We start from the raw sequence: 21,422 nt of genomic DNA on the forward strand, positions 1-21,422 counted from the left end.
GAGAGAAGGCTTGAGAAGATCCTCAGGGCAGTGAACAAGCCTCAGTAAAAAAAAAAATTCCAAGAAGTTCAGATAAATCCCTACACCAGCACAAAGCAAAGACAGAAGGTGGACAGAAGCTGTTATCAAGAACGCAGAGCAAATAGTTCAGCACCAGGGGAAAGAAAGAGAAAGCAGAGCTCCTGAAATAACACCATCGTCTCCATGACCCACTCTCACAAGATGCTCCGTCCAATGGTGGACATTGGCCCTTGAGTGAGGACCAGTAGTGTGGATGAAAATCTGTGCAGACACCCTTGACTACAAAGTTTTGGAGCAGAAAGGTGGCCTATCGCTGTACAGAGCACTGTGCCTAGAATCAAGGAGGTGAGCTGTGTATGGTATGCAGTTGGCTGAACAGATAAGGCTGAGAGGAAGCCTGAGCTGAATGAGAGAGTCTACAGTTGACTTACAGCTCTGCTTTTGCATACCTGAGCAGGAAAATTACCTTCCTCTTTTGAGCCTGGGTTTCTGAGCACAGTGAAGAGACTGGGTGGTAAGTGTTTTGCCCTCACAGTGTTATAGAATAGTTCATGCCTGGGAATAAATGCCTTGATAAATATGAAATTGGTGTCAATGGGGTTGTTAACCTCCTTTTAAGCAAGACTGTGTCATGCCAGAAGGACACCAGTAAAAGGACACCCAAACATGGCGTCCTCACCTGACGCTTAGACTTCATCACTAGTATCAACTGAGATATTCGTGTTCACCTAAAGAGCCTTTACCTGAATGTCACTGGGGACGGAATCGGGGGTGGGTGGGGGAATTCTAATTTCCTTCCAGTAAAGAGAATAGAAATCTGAGGTTTGACATAAAGTTCTTATATTGCCATTATCAAATAATTAATGTAATTACTATTTTAATACCATATCTGACTTGTACTGATCCTTTCCTGGGTGTCAGGTAGTGTGGGGGTGGCTCTCACACATCATCCTTAATCCTGACAGAAATCCTAGAAAGGAAGCCTTCATGTTGCATGGATGAGGAAATGTACCTCAGAGAGTCTGGGTCTCCTATCCAAGGTGACACAGGGACCCTTGGCAGCACCTGAGGACTGATCTCACTGACTCCATGCCCAATCTCCGAGAGCTATGTGACCTTGGGCAGGGCAGACCCCTCATCTGTGACATGGCAGATAATGATAATAATTCATATTGTAGGACTCTGGGAATAAATAAATCAAAATGAATAAAATAACTCCAAGCCATCAGGACTCCTGTCAGGATTGAATAAGTTGATATGAGAGAGTGCTTTGTAAACGGCACTGCACCCTACAAATGTTATCATCGTTATTATTATTATTCCAAAAATATGGCTGCTCCCATAAAATAAAACCAACTGTGGTATGTATTTATGCCAACATGCCTCAGAAACAATTTCTACCGTGGCAGGTTGCCTCCCTATCATGTTATTAAAAGGTTAAAGGAAAATGAACAGTGGAGGATTAAGATTAGATCTTTCACACATGAAACCACAAAATCAATAGAGCCCCTTAATCTATCTGGTGATATGAAGAAATATACTGAGGTGCCTGGAACAATTACTCAGGAAAATGTCAACAGGTATTGACAAGAACTCTGGCAAGGAATGGTGGCCGAGGCCCGGCCACTGACTCCGGGACCAACAGAGACTAATAATGTTCAGAGAACTTCAGAGGGATGGGGAAGACCTGAGAACAGGCACTCTGCCTTCCCCCAAAGTTCTGTGTCTGCTTTGTCTGTTTCCACAATTGGGCCAGAGCTGCATGGGGGGAAATGAACATCCCAGAAGCACCATGGGGAGCGTGTGATGACACCTATTTGTGGTCACTGTGGGGCCTTGTGAAAACCTGCCATTAGTGTTCTCCTGCTATGAAGGTCATTATCACTGTCACTGAGAATTATTTAGCATTTAGAGAATGCTAGTTATTTTCCAGCTACCTGTGGGATGGGAGACGAAGGCTGGAAAAGGATGCTCCGGACAGCAGGGGAAGGAAGAATGGGGTGAGTATTCCAAGCAGGCTTTTAAGCAAATAACTTGAAATTTGACTAAGTCTCAGACTCAAGTCTGGCCCTAGGGCACCCTGAGAGAGAACAGCCTTTTGATCAACTTTGACAGCTCCATGGTTCTCTACCTGTGTGACCCTTTTCCTACAGTCATAGTTACAGGACAAAAAAGCAGCTTCATGTGTGGAAAAATCTGCCCAGTGTCAAGAAAGTCTCACGAATTTACATACAGCGTCCCAAATCCTTACAACCCCATACAAGTCTCCTCTCTTGGCAAAGAAAGATCTGAGGATCCGAGAAGTAAAGCCCCATGCCTAGAGTCACACACTGGTGAGTGACAGATCCAAGGCCAACTCAGGCTGCTGTGCCTCAAATGTCCACAGTGTGCCGCTCTTCGGCATTGCTTCTCAAAAGTACCCATCCCAGCTGGGCATAATGCGCACCTGTAATCTCAGTTCTCTGGGAGCTGAGTCAGAAGGATCTCAAGTTCAAGGCCAGCCTGGACCACACAGTGAATTTGAGACCAGCCTAGTCTACATATCAATGAACTGTTTAAAAAAAAAAAAGTGAAAACCCTAAGCCAGAGATTGTGGCTGGGCCAGAAGTATAGGGCAGAATTTCACAGCTCCTTCCAAACATGGCCACATAGTGGGCCTCACAGTTGCTGAGTGTACCAGCAGCAAGGGCCCTAAAGGAATTGAGAGAATGAGTAGGCCCTGGAGCTGGCCAGGGAGGCCTGCAAGGTTTGGAAAGATGCCCCCATTATCAGGGGCCTTCATGGAAGCCCAGGGCAGCATCAGTTCTCTTGGGGTGTACTCACTGGCTGTCCTCCCACACTCCACAGGACCTGGAGACTGAGATTGGGGGGTATAGGAGCCCCAGGCATTCCTTCTATAAGGAGACTAACATAAGCTAGTGCAGCTTCCAGGCTCTGATGCATCTTTGCCCTATGTCGAGCTGGTAGGCTCTGGTTATCATCTACTTTCCAATCTCCAGATCTCAGCTCATACTGCCACAGTGAGTCTTCCTGTCCCTAAAATGCCCAGGTAATCCCATAAGGATGCTATATTATTATGGAGGTGGGAACCCACCTCTCTGTGTGTGTTATGTTAGCCTAATTCCACGTGTTTTATATTCCTGGCTAAGGTTCTGATATCAGATTTGTTATCTTTAGATATGGGAATAATCCTTTCCCCCGAGAACACACACCCATATAAGTGGGACCAGCTTCTGCCTAGCTTGAATTTGCTTGTAAGATATTCTCAGCACTTACCTTGAATATCCCTGCTCTTTTCACGTGTGTTCTACCTCCGAATTACATCACTTCCACGCACTAGGAGTTATACAAGCATTTGAAGAAAAGACCATAGCCTGTGTGCCACTGATTCACAAAATCCTTAAGTCTTGAATCGTAAATTCGGGAATAACTTCTGTGAACTGGTGTGCAATGGTGTAATTCTCGCTGTGGTCAGGAAGTTTGCCAATTTCTGTGACTATATATATGAAGGAGTGTGTGTGTGTGTGTGTGTGTGTGTGTGTGTGTGTGTGTGTGTTTGATTGAGTCATTAATTCATTTTTATTTCATTATTGTGACCAAACACTCTAAGGGGAAAAGGCTTTATTTTGGATCACAGCCTCAGAGGTTCAGCACATGGTTAGTACCCGCCACACACTTGAGCAGAAAACCATGACAGGGGAATGTGGAGAAGGGGGCTTTTTGTCTTCAGGACCAACTGGAACAGAATAAACAAAGGACCATTGACCAAGTACAGCCACCAAAGGCATTCACCCAATGACCTGTTTTCTCCCAACTGGTTTCTACCACTTACAGGAAACAGAACTTTCCCAAACAGTACCACCAAGTGAGGACCAAGCATTCGAATTAAGACCCTGGGAAGTACAGTTCATATTGAAACCATAACTTTTCACCTCTGATCCTGAATGATAGTGACCATATCATAACATGAAATTTATTTATTCAATCTCCAATAGTCTTTGAAGTCGAGAGAGTTCCAAAATTGTTCAAGGGTTTAAGTTCAGTATTTCCTCTAAGGCACAAGGCAAACTTTTCCAGAAAGAATAAGGATATTAAAAAAGAGATGAACCCAAAGCCCAGCAGGAAAACATTCAATGCTGTGACTCTACACCCGCCCCCATCTGAGGCATGTGGTCTAGCAAGTCTTGCAGGGCCCTGCTCCCATGGCTTTACTGCTCCTTTTTTTTTTTTTTTCTGCTACATGGCCTCTTTTCTCTGCTAACCCCACTCACTGTCTGTGGCTTTCCTCAGTAGGCCTTCCATGGTCCTGGCATCTCTGATATCCCAGGGTCTTCATTTCAAACTAAATTTCACCCTCAGAGCATCACTCTCTGAGGGACTCTGGCCCTGCCACATTTGCCTGGTTTCCCTGGCCCTTGACATTTGGGTAGAAGCATCCCTGACTCCCTAGTTCTTGTTTTCTGCATCCATATAAAAACAGCATCACAAAGATGATGCCAAGAACTGCTACCAAGTTGGGCAGCATCAGCATCCCTCAAGACCATCACTGCAGCAGTCCTTAAGTGGGCAACTAAACAGGAGAACATGCTTCCCTAGCTGGCCTTGTGCATGCTGGGTGCCCTTAAGCTCTATTTTCAATGCAAAGTCTTTCAACTGACATAAAACTTTTCTGCCATTGAGCCTGTGATGGGTAGAGTTCAGCCAATTCCTGTTTAATTTCCAATTCCTACCTTTCCTGTTGTTACAATGTACTTGATTTGCTTTTAATGGAATTAATCTCTTTAACAAACTTGCCTGCCATTTTTTTTTAACTCAAGCTTAAACATGTTGAATTTCAGAGCAAACGGCACGTTTTTCAAATCCTTTACTAAAGTTCTTGCTACTGAGTTTTAATAACAGCAACCAGCACAAAGTATGCCAGGGGGCAGCAAGATGGTTCAGTAGGTCAAGCTTTTAGCTGCCTAGCCTAACAACCTGGTTTAGATTTCCAGGATCACGTGATCAAAAGGAGGGAACCAGCTCCCCCAAGTTATCCCCTGGCTTCCACCGGAAGCTAACTATTTCAGTTAGGCTGGCAGGCCAACGAGCCCCATGAAACTGCCTATCTTGTGCCCCCACCCCCACAATGCTGAGGTTACAGGCATGCACTGCCATGCTCAGCTGTCACATGGCAGTTCAGAATCCAAACCCAAGTCCTTGTGTTTGTGCTGCACGCCTCTTACCCACTGAGCCGCCTCTCCAACCCCTTGGCTTGTATTTGAAGGAAATAAAAAATTCCCCGCACAGCACTGTAATTTCCTGGGCTGTACCTGATCTTCAAAGATGGCTCCCAAAATGAGCCACACGTGTGTATTCACCTATTGGTGAAATTACTAAGGCCACTCCATGTAGTTAAAAGGGAGGTTTATTTTGTGGGGTAACTTACAAGTGAAGGGATAGGTTACATATTGGTGAAATTATTATGGCCACTCCACGTAGTTAAAAGGAAGATTTGTTTAGTGGGTAACTTACAAATGAAGGGATTGGTAGGTGACGGGGTCTGGGGAAGGTGTATCACAGTCCAGTGGTGTTCTCTGGAGCTCTGCTCGGTCAACCTCCACCGTCCAGGGTCCCGGCACAGAGAGAGCGCTGACCCATCCAGATCTCGGGTCTCTCTGCATCTCCCTTGGCCCACCTTGTAGGTGTGACAGTTGCCGAAGCCTCAGTGGGGGTTGGAACTTCCAGATCAAAGCTGGAATGGCTTCCCACTATATATATATATATATATATATATATATATATATATATATATATATATATATATATCCCAGTGTTTCCCTCTCACAGACTGTGTCTGGGCTTACCCTGTGACCCACTTCAACAAATGGGGTGTGATAGATGAAAAAGTCAGTCCAAGTGAGTACATCAAGATGCAGCAACTTCTGCTTTTATGCTCCTGGGAGGCCTGTGCTTGCATGTAAGATGCCCAGCTTCCCTAGCAGACAGAGAACATGCAGTGGCCTATGGGGTGGGATGGCTCCTTGGCAAGGAAAAGCCCTTGGGAGAACCCAGAATCCCTTTGAGCTACCATAGGCAGCCCTTAATCATCAAGCATCCAAACCAAGAGCCCTGTGAGTTGAGAACCATTTGTGATATTCCAGCCCACACCATCGCACAGAATGAGTGACCATTTCTGTGGTGATCAGCCTGAATTCTTGACCTACAGAATTGTGGTAATAGTGATAATGTGGATTAGTAAACCTTTCTGTTGTAGGGTAATTTCTTCTGACAGTACCAGACAACAGAAGCCCTGCACATCCATGACTGCAGTATAAGGCTTGACCCTTTGACCTCTTTGCTTCTCTGCTCAAGGCTTCACAAGTACAGAGGGTATTCATAGTTCTCGACCCTAGCCCCCAACCCAGGAATCGATTTACAGTTACTAATTCATCATTATAGATATTTGCGATGATTTTGATTTATTTTCTCTCCAAAAATGAAGACTTTGTGAGTGCAGTGAGCTAGGCATGATAGTTACTGATGCACCCTCCACCTTAGCATAGAGCTTGGTCCAGTGTGCAGCAAACATTGAAAAATAATTAGTTTTGAATGTATAAGTGAATCGATGGAAAGTTTAGGTTTGTATGAATTTGAGAGCATTGGAAGCACGCAGATTGAAAAATTGTTCATTTGCTGGGCTAAGGAGTTTGAACTTGGTCCTGTAATGAGTGAATGAGCAGACGAACAAAGTGGATTAAATTTCACCATTTGCTGCAGCTAATCCACAAAATCAATGCAAATACATAATCCATCCAGTTGTTTAAAGTCCCCTAGGTAATTAGTTCTGTGGCACTTTGCCAGCTACTATCCCATTTTCCCTCCTCACACGTGTGAGCCTTCCTGGAAATATTTGAAGTAGAAAATGAGTACTCTGAATATTTTTATTGTTATTAAATTCAGTTTCCTATACTCATGTGTTATTTATTATTATTATTATTAATTACTATTATTAGTGTGTGTGTGCATGTGTGTGTATGGACACACATGCCAGAGGCCAGAAAACAATGTGAAGTCAGTTCTCTCCTTGCACTTACATGATTTCCAAACCTTGAACTGGGATTACCATGATTGCACAGCCATCTCACTCACCCTGTGCTTACACATATTTTTAAACACACAGAAGAAATCTGTCTTCCTTGACTGCACTCAAGCCTATGCTGATGATGTTCATGATCATCATGGAGGGGGCTAATAAGAGATTCAAATTTGGAGGACCCACAAAAAGTGCTTGGTAAAAGACATGGTGTGCTGTGCCTCCAGCCCTTGACACTTTGTCCTAGAGAGAACTCAAGAACTACACTGTGGCTTGTGAACCATCCAGCATATGAAGCCGTCTGTCACTTAGGAGTCATGGAGATAGTCAGTACTGCTCTGTGGCTAAGGTTGACGTTTCCTCATCGGGGACTCTACCCACAGTGTGCTTCTTTATCACCAGCGTGACCCACCTGTCCTGTTCTAGCTTTGCTTCTTGACCACTTCTCTTCGTACATACCGTTAAGTCCTTTCTGGACAGCAGTATGGCAACGATTAGGAGCTGAGCACGATGCCCACTCTCGGCGATAAGCCGTATCTAACTTGAGAACTTGCTTCACCCCATTGTGTTTGGCAAGCATTCCCTGAATGCTGGGCCAAAGCAGCAAAGCCAGCAATCCTGTCCACACTCTGGCCAATCCCCCACCTTGTAACTCACTGTTGGTCCCTTACTTAAACATGGCTATCACATTGCTCACGGCGGCGGCGGCGGCGGCGGCGGCGGCGGCGGCGGCGGCGGCAGCAGTGCTAATCACGAGTTCTTGGTGTGCTTCCTGCTTTTTCTTCATCTATGTGGCTTACACTCAGTGTTGTTAATTACCTTCCTTTATATATATATATATATATATATATATATATATATATATATATATATATATATTACCAGTCTCTGTTAATTACCTTCCTTTATATTGCTATAGCAAAATGCTGTAGGCTGGGTAATCTATAAAACAAAGAGGTTTATTTGGCTTACAATTCTAGTGACTAAAGGTTCAAAGAATTATGACATATAAAAGAGACCAAGAACATGAAAGTTGCCTGACTTTATAACCCATTCTCCAAAAAAAACCCCAAAATTATAAATAAATAAATATGCAATCAAGTCTTTGAGAGCCACATCAGTGCCTTCCAAGAACAGTTCAATTCCCTCATGACCTCCTACAAGCCCTACTTCACAAACTCTACCCACCCCCCCACACACACACCACCACCACCACTGACATGTTAGTGACCAGAATCCCAGCACACATACCACTGCGGGGGACACACTGAAGCCCTGTCTAAGCCATGGTACTTGCTCTCTATGTTTGTCAGGGAGAATGGCCCTTTTGGACTTAGTGGACCTAACACACACTAGAAGAAACCTGTATACATCTACACAGAACTGCCTGTCCATTCTCCACATGAGGAAATAATACAAAGAGAGGACACACGGTCCCCCTCTCTGTGAACACAGGACACACAGAACCCCAGGGTGGCAGAGAATCTCTCTTACTAAATAGATGTCACCTCTGTGCCCCTCCAGAGCTGTCACAACACTGAGATGGCTGTTTCTCAACCAAGACTTTTCCAATGAATGTGTGCCATGCTCTGGGGTGAGGGAGGAGAATTACAGGAGGGATACAGTATTAGTTTAGGTGATTCTAGCCAATAGAGCAGAACATCACTGGCATCTCTGTAGCTCAGAACCATGGCAGACTCTTCTTACTCAAGAACCACCTGTCAGCAGAGAGTGGGAACGACTCTGCTCTATGCAGTTACACTGAGATCTAAGTTGCCAGGTACCCTCTTCTGCATCAGCTTCCCAGTTCATACCAGTTGTCCACACCAATGGGAAGGAGAGAAGAGAGTCTGTGAGATCATGCATGTCCTATGTACATCTCTTAAAGTGGCATCACTATTGTACACCTTGCATGGCAGGTCAGTATTGTAGCTACAGAGCGGAGCATAAGGTAAGACGCAGATCTTTCCTCCTCAGTATCTCCACAGTCCCTTCTGGCACTAGGAAAGCCAGTCAGCATGGGAGATCTTTCTCAAGTGTCCCCATTGGCTTGAGATTGGTTTCTATGTGGGGAAGAACATGGGAAGCCCGACCTCTAGCTGTGGAGCATTCGGTAATTGAGAGCAGCTAGGGGAGGGGATAGTTATTTCCTTGGGGATGTGGCCACTGGTATGTTGTACATGCCCCCATGGATGACCCCACACCCATGCGCATATAAGCAGCACTAACTGGACACAGTGGGGTCCAATATAAATATAGATATATAGATAGATATAGAGAGAAATAGAGATAGATAGATAGATAGATAGATAGATAGATAGATAGATAGATAGATAGATAGATAGATATAGATAGACAGATGAGGTAGGAAGAGGGGCATGTTGAGAGTGTCTGAGAGCTGGAGAAGATGAATTTGATCAGAATGCATTGTATATAACTATGAAATTATCAAATAAAAAATGTTAAATGATAATAAAGAAAAATAGAAATGGAGTGGCATACATCACTTCTCTCTCTAGTTCACTGAACAGATTTTAGACCCAAGGCCACACATAATGAACAGTAATGGGAGCTGAGAAACAGTGGAGCCTGACCAGAAGGGCGTGTGGTCTCCATCAACAGCTATTCTCTTGGCCACAAAGGGATGAGACCCTCCCATAATACCAGGGCTATGATTATTTTTACTCTTATTTTCTTCCTTCTTTCTCATTTGGATCTTATTTTCCCCAGAGTGTCCTCCAGGGAGCTTCCTGCCCACTCAACCCACCATGCTTCTTCCAGGACCAATTTTAAGCCTTGGTGATGATAATATGCATACCATGCACAAAGATTTGCATTATGCACAACTGCCTTGAGGGATATAGTTAGCACAGCCAGCCATCTGCTAAGGGCCCTCTTAAAGCAGGTGCCCTGGACCTCAAGGAAAATCCTTCAGGCAATCTATAGAAATCAGGGATTTGAAGATACTGACTGAGACCCTGGAGCCACAAGAAGGACCCACAACAGTGGCCCTGGAAGGTAAGGAGCTCCATGGCAGGGGGACTCTGCTGCTGCCCACAGGTGTGTACGTGGGGAAGGAGCAGAGATGTACTGCCCGGAACAATGCTGCTCTGAGTAGCTGCCACTCTCAGCCGTGGAAGTTAATATGCTTTCCTGGAGAGAGCCGCTATCTCACAGCAATCCTGCCTTTGTGCAGAGCTGTGCAGTATCCAAAGCCACTCACAGACAGCGTGGCGTTGGCCTCTCTCCGAGCCTGACTCAGTGCTTTGCTCTGCTCCTATCTCGGCAGCGCCTCGGGGCTCTCTGCTTCAGTGCCTTTCCATAATCCATTCTCTGCACTGCAGCAGAAAGACTCTCCATCACAAAGCAAGCTGCCCCTTCCCCCGGCCCTGGATGCTCAGAGGCTCTCCAAGCGCTTAGAATCAAGTCCATGTCAGCAGCACTACCCATGAGGCCCTGATAGTGTGATCCCAGCCAGCCTTCCCATTTTCATTCCTTTCTACTGCTAGTCATGCTGATCCCCTAGGTAGTGACACATTGCTATCTCTACCCTGATACCCACTGTCCCTACAGGGCTACATGCCCTGCTGTTGGTTCTCTGACTTCTCCTTGAATCTTAAGACCAGCTGCCTTTGGGGAATACATTCCCCCTAACCATGCACACAGACAGGCATGTGCCCAGCCTGCACCAGGCAGACCTCTGTCACAGTGCAGCTTCCTTGGGAGGCTGTCAGCTCTCATGGGGACTGGCTATTGCATCTTGACCTGCTGGCTTAGCACTGTACCCATTGTCTAGTAGATGCTCAATAAATGACCAGGGCAGCATTATTTCAAGAAGCCTGCATTTGCAACTAAAGTAAGTATCAAGGGCTTTAAGAGATTTGGTCAGGACAGAAACTGATAAGTAAGCTGCTGTGATTAACCTTGATTGGCTTAAGGACTCCCTGGGAGTTTAGTAAGGCAGGCTCCTGAGTGTGTGAGGGAAGGCCTCTCTAGCGATGGTTAGATAATGAGGGCACCCATGCAATGGCAATGAACATATTACTGATTTGTTGGGTTCATGGCGGGATGGCATTAGTGGCAGGTGGGGCTTGGAGTCTAGTTGGATAAAGTAGGTCTCTAGGGGGTCTTCTTAAGGGGCTTTGTCTTGTTCTACCTCTTCCTATAAGCTGTATGATCTTTTCTTGACTTTCAAGAAAGAAGAATCTTTTGTCCATGCTTCTGCCACCAGGATGTTCTTCTGCCCAAGCACGTGGAACATTTTGAAACCACAAGACCAGCTAACTTCCTCCTGTTCATTGTTTCTGTTTTGGTAACATGGACAAATAAACCCTTTCCTCACCAAGTTCCTTCGATCATGGTCAATACCAGAGCAATAGAAAACAAGCTAAAACACACACCCAGCAGCTGATTGGACAGACAGAATTGCCAGCTTTGCCTAAACCTCTTTTAGGCTACATGAAGAGCCTTTGTTGTGCATTGAAAGAGTGTTCCAAGAGCACAGTGCCATTGTGGTAAAACTGTGAAACTTAGCGTTGGCCATGGACCTAGGTATAGGCTACAAAATTCCATCAGCAGAGGCCGGCAAGTGGATTCATATAGTGATGAATTTCTACATAGAGTTTAAAGGCTTAGAAACACATGACTCATTTTAAAGCTCCCCTGTGATCAGCAATAAGAGCTATGGCCCCTAGGACAGCAGCTAGACCAGAGGGCTGATGAGGTATTATCTTTTCATCTTTTCAGCAGACCTGAAGCAATGCTGGCACTCTCTAAGAGCAGGACAGAGCCCTTGAACGTGAAAAGGCACTCTAGAGGTCAGAAAAAAATTTTATATCCAGCAATGGGTTGGCTGCCAGCCAGCTGTGGAAGTAGCTGTAGATCCCCAACCAACAGGCACAGGGGCAATCTTTGCTTTGTTGGTTTACTGTTGATTTCAAACAGGATGATGAATGGGAAGACTATGACACTGCTAAAAACCTGGCCATGGAAATGTGTGTTATTATCTCTGCAATTGCAGGCTACCATCATCCCACATGACCTCAGGTGAGCAGCATGGAGAACCCTGGAGGGTGCTATGAGATCTTTTAGGGACCAAAGGATCTGACATTGGTATAAAACAATGAGTGGTATTTAACCCCCTGAGGCATTTATTCTGGGCAAGCATAGAGGTGAGAACCCATGATTCATTCATGTAACTTTGACTTTTAGGTTCCTGCATGGATGATTGGCAGTGAGTTGGTCAAAATGAGACCCTTACTGTATAAGAATTTGATTCCTCAATGCAAATCAAAACGACTCTGAGATACCACCTTACACCTGTTAGAATGGCTATGATCAAAAACACCAATGACAACCAATGTTGGAGAGGATGTGGAGCAAAGGGAACACTCCTCCACTGTTGGTGGGAATGTAAACTTGTACAACCACTGTGGAAATCAGTATGGCGGTTTCTCAGAAAATTAGGAATCGAACTACCTCAAGACCCAGTCATCCCACTCTTATACCCAAGGAATGCTGATTCATACCATAAAGATACATGCTCAGCTATGTTCATAGCAGCACTATTTGTAATAGCCAGAACCTGTAAACAACCTAGATGCCCATCAACAGAAGAATGGATGAAAAAAATGTGGTACATATACACAATGGAGTACTACTCAGCAGAGAAAAACAATGAAAGCATGAAATTTGCAGGCAAATGGATGGAACTAGAAAAAATTATCCTGAGTGAGGTAACCCAAACCCAGAAAGACAGTCATGGTATGTACTCACTCATAGGTGGATTCTAGATATAAAATAAAGAACAATCAGACCACAACCCATAGAACCATAGAGGCTATATATATAGCATGGAGGTCCCTAGGACGACTGTGGCTTATAATAAATTTTAGTTTTACTCAATTATTGAAAAAAAAAAAGAATTTGATTCCTCTTACATGGGTTGTGCTCGTTAGTTTTTGTTTTTCATATTTTGGTGTTTGTTTGTTTGAAAAAATGTGACCATCAGATTGACCCATGCAATATTTTCTTGATTAATGTTAGATGTTGGAGATTCCAGCCCACTGTGTATGATGCCACTACTGGGCAGGTAGGCCTGGGTTGTATGAAAAAACAAGCTAAGCAAGCCATGGAGACAAGTCAGTAAGCAGCATGCCTCCATGCTCTCTGCTTCTGTCCCTGCCCCTGGATTCCTTTGTTGAGTTCCTGCTCTGAGTTTCCTTCATGATGGACTGTGATTGGGTTGAGTAAGCTAAATAAACCCACTCCTGCTTTGGCTAGTAGTTTCTCTATCATGACAATAGAAAGCAAACTAATACACACATGGATGGGAACAGGGATAGTTCTTGGAACTCAATTTTCTGCCTGCTTGCCAATGATTAACTGCAGCAATCAATGTGTCAAAGTTCAGACCAACTGCATCCTTGGGGATGTCGGCATGACAATGCCTTGTGCTTGGTTTTATGGTGACTGTAATATGAACAGATTAGTCTACTGTAGAGCATGTGAGGGACCACTATCTTCCCTAGATGTCCCTCCACCCCTTTTCTGCATGCCCAACCCCAGCCCAGTTACTCCAGTAGACACAGAGAGGTGGTAGCCTGGGAGAGCACCCCAACTTACATTCGGAAGTTAGGTCATTCAAACCTGGAGACAACCTATGGAATGGATGTCAATGAATGGTCTCTATTTTATCAATAAGACAGTTTTGGAGAAATAGGTAACAGCAAAGAACACCAAATGTTTTTTCTATCTCACCCTTGTGTTACACGTCACCTATCTTCACCGAGGTTCCTCACTACATTTGCAACTCACCCAGCATCTACCCTTTAAAGAGTTGTAGGTTCATTGACACCATTTGATGAAGATAATTTGTGATTTGATTTTAGTTCATTGATTCTTGAGGATCGGGAAGGCGCTTCTCTAAGCTTCAGTGTTTGCGTCTTGCCTAAGCATTGCACAGTGCACCTTCACACACACACACACACACACACCCTGCTGCCCAGTGCTGAGATCTTTACCACTGTCTCCAGGTTGGAATCAAAACTGAAATATATAAAAACTCACCTCACATCTGGTCATGGGCAGCCTGGCGGGTGCTTCTTTTCCTCCCTCCCTCCCTCCCTTCCTCCCTCCCTTCCTTCCTTTCTTCCTTCGTGTGTTGTGTGTGTACAACCATATGTGTACAGAGGTCATAGGAGGACATTGGATGTTGTCCTCTGTCATTCTCTATCTTACTCCTTCAAGACAGGGTCTCCTGATCCTGGACAGGTGCTTGTGACCATACCTAGTAGTTTTGCTTGTTTGTTTGTTTGGGTAGGTGGGTGGGTGGGTGGGTTTTTTCCCCCTTCAAACATGGGTACTAACGATCTGAGCTTAGTCTTTCTGTTTGCACAAGTACTCTCACACTAGCCCCTGAGAAGCATTTCTAGAGGTTTTGAGGTGAGTGGCTGAGTAGATTGTGCTATTTCTAGGACATGTCTCTCTGGTCTTTTCCTTTAAGTCGACTGAATGGGGAGGGTGGCAGATGAACCTGGGAGCCATCTAGAGCAACAAAAAGCTGTGAGAGAGGGGGCCTGTCTTCCTAGGCTCCAACAGTATACTGATGGTTGTGAGTGATACCTGCCTTGGCTGGATTCAGCCCTGGAGAAGGAATTGGGGTTTCCATAACCTGGCAAATGAGGGAAGTGGTAGGTGAAAAGTCTGGTAGCCACTCAGGTGTATCAACCGTGGCTCTCAACAGTCTCCAGCAAATATTAGAGACAAATGTTGAATTTTCCTGAATCAATCATCTGCTAAACTTTACTTCCCGACAAGGTTAGAGCTGAGTACCCCATAAATAAGACCCTATAGAAGCCATGTCGCAGCAGCAATACAGATTAGAGTATTTTCTTAAAATTATAATTTTTACAATACCTCTTTGCATGACATTTGCACATTTAATATCTCATCTGATTCTTCTGGTTCTGAGGCATTTTATCAAGAGGAAACAGAGAATATCAGGTGCATATGGAGAATACATGATACCTGCCTGGCATTGCTCAATGCATTCTGAATATTTAGATTTACTCATGTTTTATTAGCATATAATCATCATCATAATAATGGGTTTCATTGTAACATTTTCATGCATGTTTATAATGTTTCTCCTGTCACTCTCCCACTGACTGAGCACAGCACTGGGAGATGGGCACTATTGTTATCTGTTTTATAGAGGGTAGGATCTATTCTGGTGACACAGCAGAGAATCATATGGAAAGAATTTGAACTCAGGTGGAATTTATATAGAAAGAATTCAAACTCTGGTGGCTGAGCTCTGGAGCCCTGCTTGGAGTTGCTACACATCTGGCACTCAGACCCAGTCCCATTGGACTTCAGATGCTGCACTCAGCTTGTTGAGGACAGGACATGTGTCTGAGTACCCACCATGTCCCGGTACACACCACTTTCCCTATAACAATTTATCTAGCCCTCACCATTTGGGGAGGCTGAGGTATGTGCTTCCTGAGGTACTCAGGTAAGGCATCTTGCATGGAGTCAGTTTTTCTCACTGTCATTGGTTTGCAGTGTCACAAGTGAGCACATTTCTGGTGTGCAAAGTCAGCTGAGGTCCCAGGCAGCGGCTTCTGTTTGCTTTGCTGAGCTGTTTGCTCTGTGGGGACAGAACTGAAAGTAGCAATAGTGAGTAGGCTTTTCAGACCTTCGGGGACCTGACCGGAGCTCCTGTCACACAGACATGAAGACAGGGGCCCGTCATTGGAGGGCACTGGCAAAGTCATGTCTTCTCTGTGCTGCCCTGGGATGTCTCCAATTCTCTGGTGCCAGGTAAGTGATGGGTACAAATGATTCCCTGATCAGTTATATGGCAGAGAGCGTAAAACCACACAATGCTGACCAGCTCTGCCACAAGCCTGTGGGCAGAGGAACATCTCTTGAAGCAATTTGCATGTGTCTGATAAAATAAAATCAACAACTCCCTCTGAATTATCGTGGACCCAAGTGGCTGGCTTCAACAAAAGTGCCTGTTAAAGAACTGACATGTTTAAATGAATTTTGCCATGCTGAGAAGAATAGGATACATGTTTTATATTCTATGTGAAGCTTTGGTCTGGCTCTCTATGCAAAAGAAGGTTTATTATATATGAAAAATGAACCAGTTCACATGAATGATTCTAATAAATGGCAATGTCTTGCTCTACCCACCCAGCAGCACAATGTATCTAGAGTGAGTGGATCTCTCAAACTCTTTCTTCCTCTCTTTCCCTCTCTCCTCTCTCACAGATGTTTGCTCCTAGGAACTTAATAACTAATTTATTTCATCCAAAATTCCATTAATAGGATGGGAAAGAGCTAAAGAAGGTAATCTTAGTTGGCGCTCAAACTTGGGTTCCAGAGAAAGATGTACCAGAACCTTGACAACCTGATGACCCTCCTTGTGCCTGAGCAGTTCCCACCACGAGATGTGGAAGTGCTCAGGTACCCAAGTGTTCATGAGCACTTGTTGCTGGGGTTATCTCCAGTCCCTCCCGGACCCGCAGCCACTCAGATCCAAATGAACACACAGATGCTTATATTATTTAAACTGTTTGGCCTAATGGATCAGGCTTCTTGCTAGCTAGCTCCTACATCTTAAATTAACCCATTTCTATTAATCTATAAGTTGCCACGTGGCTTGTGGCTTACCAGTACTTTTACATCTCACTTGCTTATCATCGCAGCAGCTGGCAGGATCTCCTGACTCAGGCTTACTGTTCCTCAAATTCTCTTCTCTGCTTGTCCCACCTATACTTCCTGCCTGGCTACTGGGCAATCGGCATTCTATTTGTCAACTGATCAGAGCAACACATTCACAGCATACAGAACACATCCACAGCCAGCACTGCTATGGGAAGAGAGAGAGGTAAAAGTTTTTTTTACTCCCCAACTGTTCCCTGATAGTATCTTTTCAATAGTGTGAGCAGCGCCACGTGCTCCATGGGCCTCCTATTCTGAGTTCTGCATCACGCCAGTCAGCCTCTGTCGAGCACCTTTCCAGGGATCAGGATTGTAAGTCCTCACTCACCAAGTACTCTAGCTCTCACCCTTAGAATTAACATGACCCTCAGCTTGGCAGAGAAACTAACTGTGCTGCTAAGGCTTCCCATGTATTTACTTGTTGGCCCAGAGAAGCCTGCAGTGCCCGGTGAGTTGTGCCTGGAGGAGAGAGCTAATACGACCCTCTCAGAAGCAGCTCTCAGAAGTAGAGCTGAACAAGACCCCAGACTCGTGTTCTCGTGGAACATGACAGTATGTGAGCAAACAGAGACTTGTGAGGTGGTGTAGAGACAAACCTCACTCAAGGGAGAGAGTGGGAGTGACTAGTTCTGAGCAGGAGTCCTGGCAAGGGGTGAGGGTGCACCAGTCATAGGTAAGTGCATACACAAAGACCTGGAGGTGTGAGAGAGCCTGGCTTGATCCCAGGGCTCCAGGTACACTTCAGTCTCATTGAGTAGACACCAAGGTAAGAACTGTGAGGAGGAGGAGGGGAAGGAGGAGGAGGAGGAAGAGGAGGAGGAACACGTAGCTGGGGACGTGAACCATATCCTTCAGGTATAGAAGGTTTGGAGTGAAGGGGTGGCACAATGGGATGTATTTATTGGCAAGTTCTCTCTTAGTAGGGGCTGGAGTTTTAGCAGATGAGAAGTGCAGGCTATAAAACTCACAGCTGTGTCCTGTGCAGAGGGGGAGTGTCCCCTTGTTCCCACTCTGGGGAAGGACAAACTGATCCCCAGAGGGGGGAAGACAAGGCCTCCCACTCAGTGAGCCTCCAGCCCTTCCCTGACTCCTGGTTGAATATTCTGCTCTCCACCCATGATCTCTACACGCCAGCCCTGAACACAACGTGGCTTTGAGTATCAGACACAAAAAGCAGAACAAAAATACTCTGTGTAGGAGCAGAAAGTGTTGCAAGCTCCTTCATATCATAAACTCTGTCATTTCGTTTGCTCAGGTCCCATTGTCACACGGCCTATTGATCACTATTGATTGTCACTGTTGCAGGCATCCACTCTCGCCCTCACAGTCAATCTACCACTTACAGATGTAGAGAGAAGGAAACTGAGGCTCGAAGACTATGTGACTCTCAAGGCTATTGAATCCAGTGTGTGTGTGTGTGTGTGTGTGTGTGTGTGTGTGTGTGTGTGTGCAGAACTCGAGCATTCTTGCTGTTTTTTGCCTCTCATTAACACACTTCCCAAATCCACCTGACTTGCTAGACACCCAGGATGTTTCTGTCGGACACACATTTGCTGCTTTGAGATGTTGTTTTAAATTCCATGTCTGCAACAGCAAATGACAGAGAGAAATGGGAAACCTTTCCCCCAGAAACTACCCCCGCCCCAGCAAAGTGGAAGATGCTGTTTATACAGGGTTGCAGCTGCCGAACAAATTGTGTGTGACAAGAAAGTTGTTGTGTCAGGCCATTTCCACAGAGAGCCAAAATATATTGATGTGGCCCATCCATATAAGCTGAGGGCTGGAAATTTACTGCTGACCTAATCCTGCTGTGCTTGATGGATCCATCTTTATTTTGATCAGAGAAAGAGAGTAGGAGACCTGGACCCAGAGCAATGTGTCCTAAGGCTGGCAACGAGGTTCTGTGCACCCCAAAGAAAGGCATGTCCTTGCCTGTACTTCCTCAAAAGGGGCATATTTCCAGTGAAGTATAAAAGGCTGCTTATACTAACATTTTTTTTAAATTGGAAAATGTTGTTAGGATATGAATGTGACTCAGAGGAATCAATGACATGCAAGAGATGTTCTAGGAGATAACATCCAGATGAAAGCAGCACACTAGGTCCCTTCAGGAATCAATGTGGATCTGGTTGATGTGGGTGGGCAGAAGCACCCACGTCTGAAAAATGGTGGGCAACAATGCACAAGGTCAAGGCAAGGCACAGGAAGGTAATGCTGCACCCAGCACCCATGTGTGAAAGCATTCACAAGAGGCTGGAATGACACACAGCATGCCTGTGACAGTTGTTGGCCTCACAAACAGGACTGGGGCTGGTGTGATACTCAGATGCCCAATTCCTAGAGATGCCATTTAGTTAAAGACCATGCAAGTGTAGCGAAAGATTGACAGGGGGCCACGTGGGGGTGGGGCTCCAAGTGATTATTAATTTTCAGTACTTCTCGAGGCAGTTTTATGTTACAGACGAGTTGGGCTTTGCAATCGTGTCTGTTAATTGCATGTCCGGCTTTCATTATGGCACTTTCATACATGCTCATAATATACTTTGACCATATGCACCCCCTCTATTACTCTTTCTTATCTCCTCTCCCCATATGGAGGCATCTCAGCAGCAGCCAAGCCAGTGGGTTTGTTTCCATAGAAATTCCTCAGGGTGGAAGGTGCACATAGCCACATGCAGAGGCCTCAGTTGAACCTGCCATTTATGCAGCTCCATGCCATTCTCAAATTGAAGATGTGACTAGACACTAGCCTTTCTTCTAGATTTGCGTTGTGTGGCACTAATGAACCACACTTACCCGATGTAATTTACAAACATACTATTTATTCTGCTGATTATTTCATTATATTGCCACCTCCGTAATGGAAATTGGGTGTAAAAATGAGAGATCTGGTGGTTATAACTACTTCTTGCAAGTTCCCTCTGTAAGCCATCATCTTGCCCATTAACGGGCTCTCAAATCTCGGAGAGGAAAATAATTGTGACTCTTAATAGCAACTGTGCACGTTACTTATCCACTTGGTCTCCACTGTGGCCCCGAATTGGGGTGATACTTGGGAAAAAAAAAAACAGTGTAACTGCTTTGTAGTTGAAATAGGAAGAAGGTACCCTGCAGAGCTGTCAAATACATACTTAGGAGAAGCCAAATCACAGACAGTATTGTTTTGTCAAACCCGAGCAAATTAGTAGATAGAAGCCCATCGGAGGGCCCCTGCTGGTGTGCAGCATCCTGCCTCAGTAACCACTTTCAAGTACCCACCTGTGGTTTCCAGTAGAGTCTTTGACCTTTTGTTAAAGATCCAACTTTACTAGGCAATTGATTTTTGCCAGTCTCTGGGGCAGCCATGGAAATGGAGCTCACAGTAGTTAATATTATCCTCCTTTTAGGACTTTTGCCAAGTGAAAATGTGTCGTTAATGACCTTGTTTGGAGTGACATCCTGTGCGTTTGACAGTGGAAGCCTTGTGATGTTCCTCCTAATGACTTAATCTTCGAGACCAGGATGAAACAGGCCTTGCGAACACTTACCGAGATAGTGATGGGAAGTGACTGGAGTGGATCCAGGTTGGATCTGCTTCCAGACATCATGGGGCCAGGGGAGACAGAATCAGACAGGCTTAGATCCCAGGGCAACTACATCCCGGGTTCACTGCAGCAGGCACATTGTGTCTCTCTGGGCCATTTCAGCATCTGTCCAGGTGACCACAGTCCATAGCTACCTTCGAGCACATCTGTGGGATGGGATAAAAACATCTAATACAATGCTTAGGTCTGACACCCTAGGCCCTCAATAAATCTTCATTCTTTTTTTCCTTGTACCTCCTCTTTAGCTTAAGAAGTACAAGTTACAAGGGCGCTTACACTGATATCCATACTCACGGGAAGAGATGAAAAAAAAAATCATAGCACTTCTACCATGATCTAAGTAGGAAAACTGAGGCTCCCACAGTTGAAATAATGAGTTCATTCATTCACTTGGTCCAGCCGTGTGCCAGGGACTCAACAAGTAGCCTGCTTTACAATTTAGACATATTTCAGCTCTCGAGTGGCTTGTCTGCTCTGAAGGTGTGACTCCTCTGCCCTCCGCCCCATGTCCCTGCTTCACTCACCCCCTCAGATGCTTCCTGACCTGCATGGCTCAACCTGATACTGCCCCCGCCCCTCTTCTGTGTCCCTGATGTGTCCTAAGCACTTTTCATGTTGTGGTAGTTTGAATAAGAGTATCTCCCATAGGTTCAGATGTTTGAATAGTTGCCCCCCCCCATTAGTGGTGATATTTAGGTAGTCTTAAGGAGTTGGGTATTGATGGAGTACATCACTGTGGCCTAGTTTTGAGGTTCCAAAAACTTCATGCCATTTTCAGTTAGATTTTTCTTCTTCCTGCTTGTAGTTCAAGCCCTCAGCTTTCACTCCACATGCTGTGTCTGCTGGTGGCTGCCACACTTCCCCACCATAATAGACTCTTAGTCCTCTGGAAATATAAGTCAAATAAACCCATTCATAAGTTGCCTCGGCCATGGTGTTTTATCACCGTGATAGAACAGTAACTGATGCACTTGGCCTGCTTCTCTCAAAAGAGATTTAGTCACTTCCCC

General features: G+C 45.1%; 1 protein-coding gene across 1 annotated transcript in view; it reads left to right on the top strand.

The window, feature by feature from the left end:
- Window positions 1–15,696: 15,696 nt before the first annotated feature.
- Window positions 15,697–21,422, top strand: part of C8b (complement C8 beta chain) — a 38,671-nt gene continuing 32,945 nt past the window's right edge. The window contains exon 1 of the mRNA XM_028887913.2: window positions 15,697–15,919. Within this exon, the coding sequence (XP_028743746.1) occupies window positions 15,831–15,919 (89 nt within the window). The 5' untranslated portion in view covers window positions 15,697–15,830. The remainder of the gene's footprint in view (window positions 15,920–21,422) is intronic.

This window comes from Peromyscus leucopus, chromosome 2, assembly GCF_004664715.2.
Source record: "Peromyscus leucopus breed LL Stock chromosome 2, UCI_PerLeu_2.1, whole genome shotgun sequence".
Lineage (NCBI taxonomy): Eukaryota > Metazoa > Chordata > Mammalia > Rodentia > Cricetidae > Peromyscus > Peromyscus leucopus.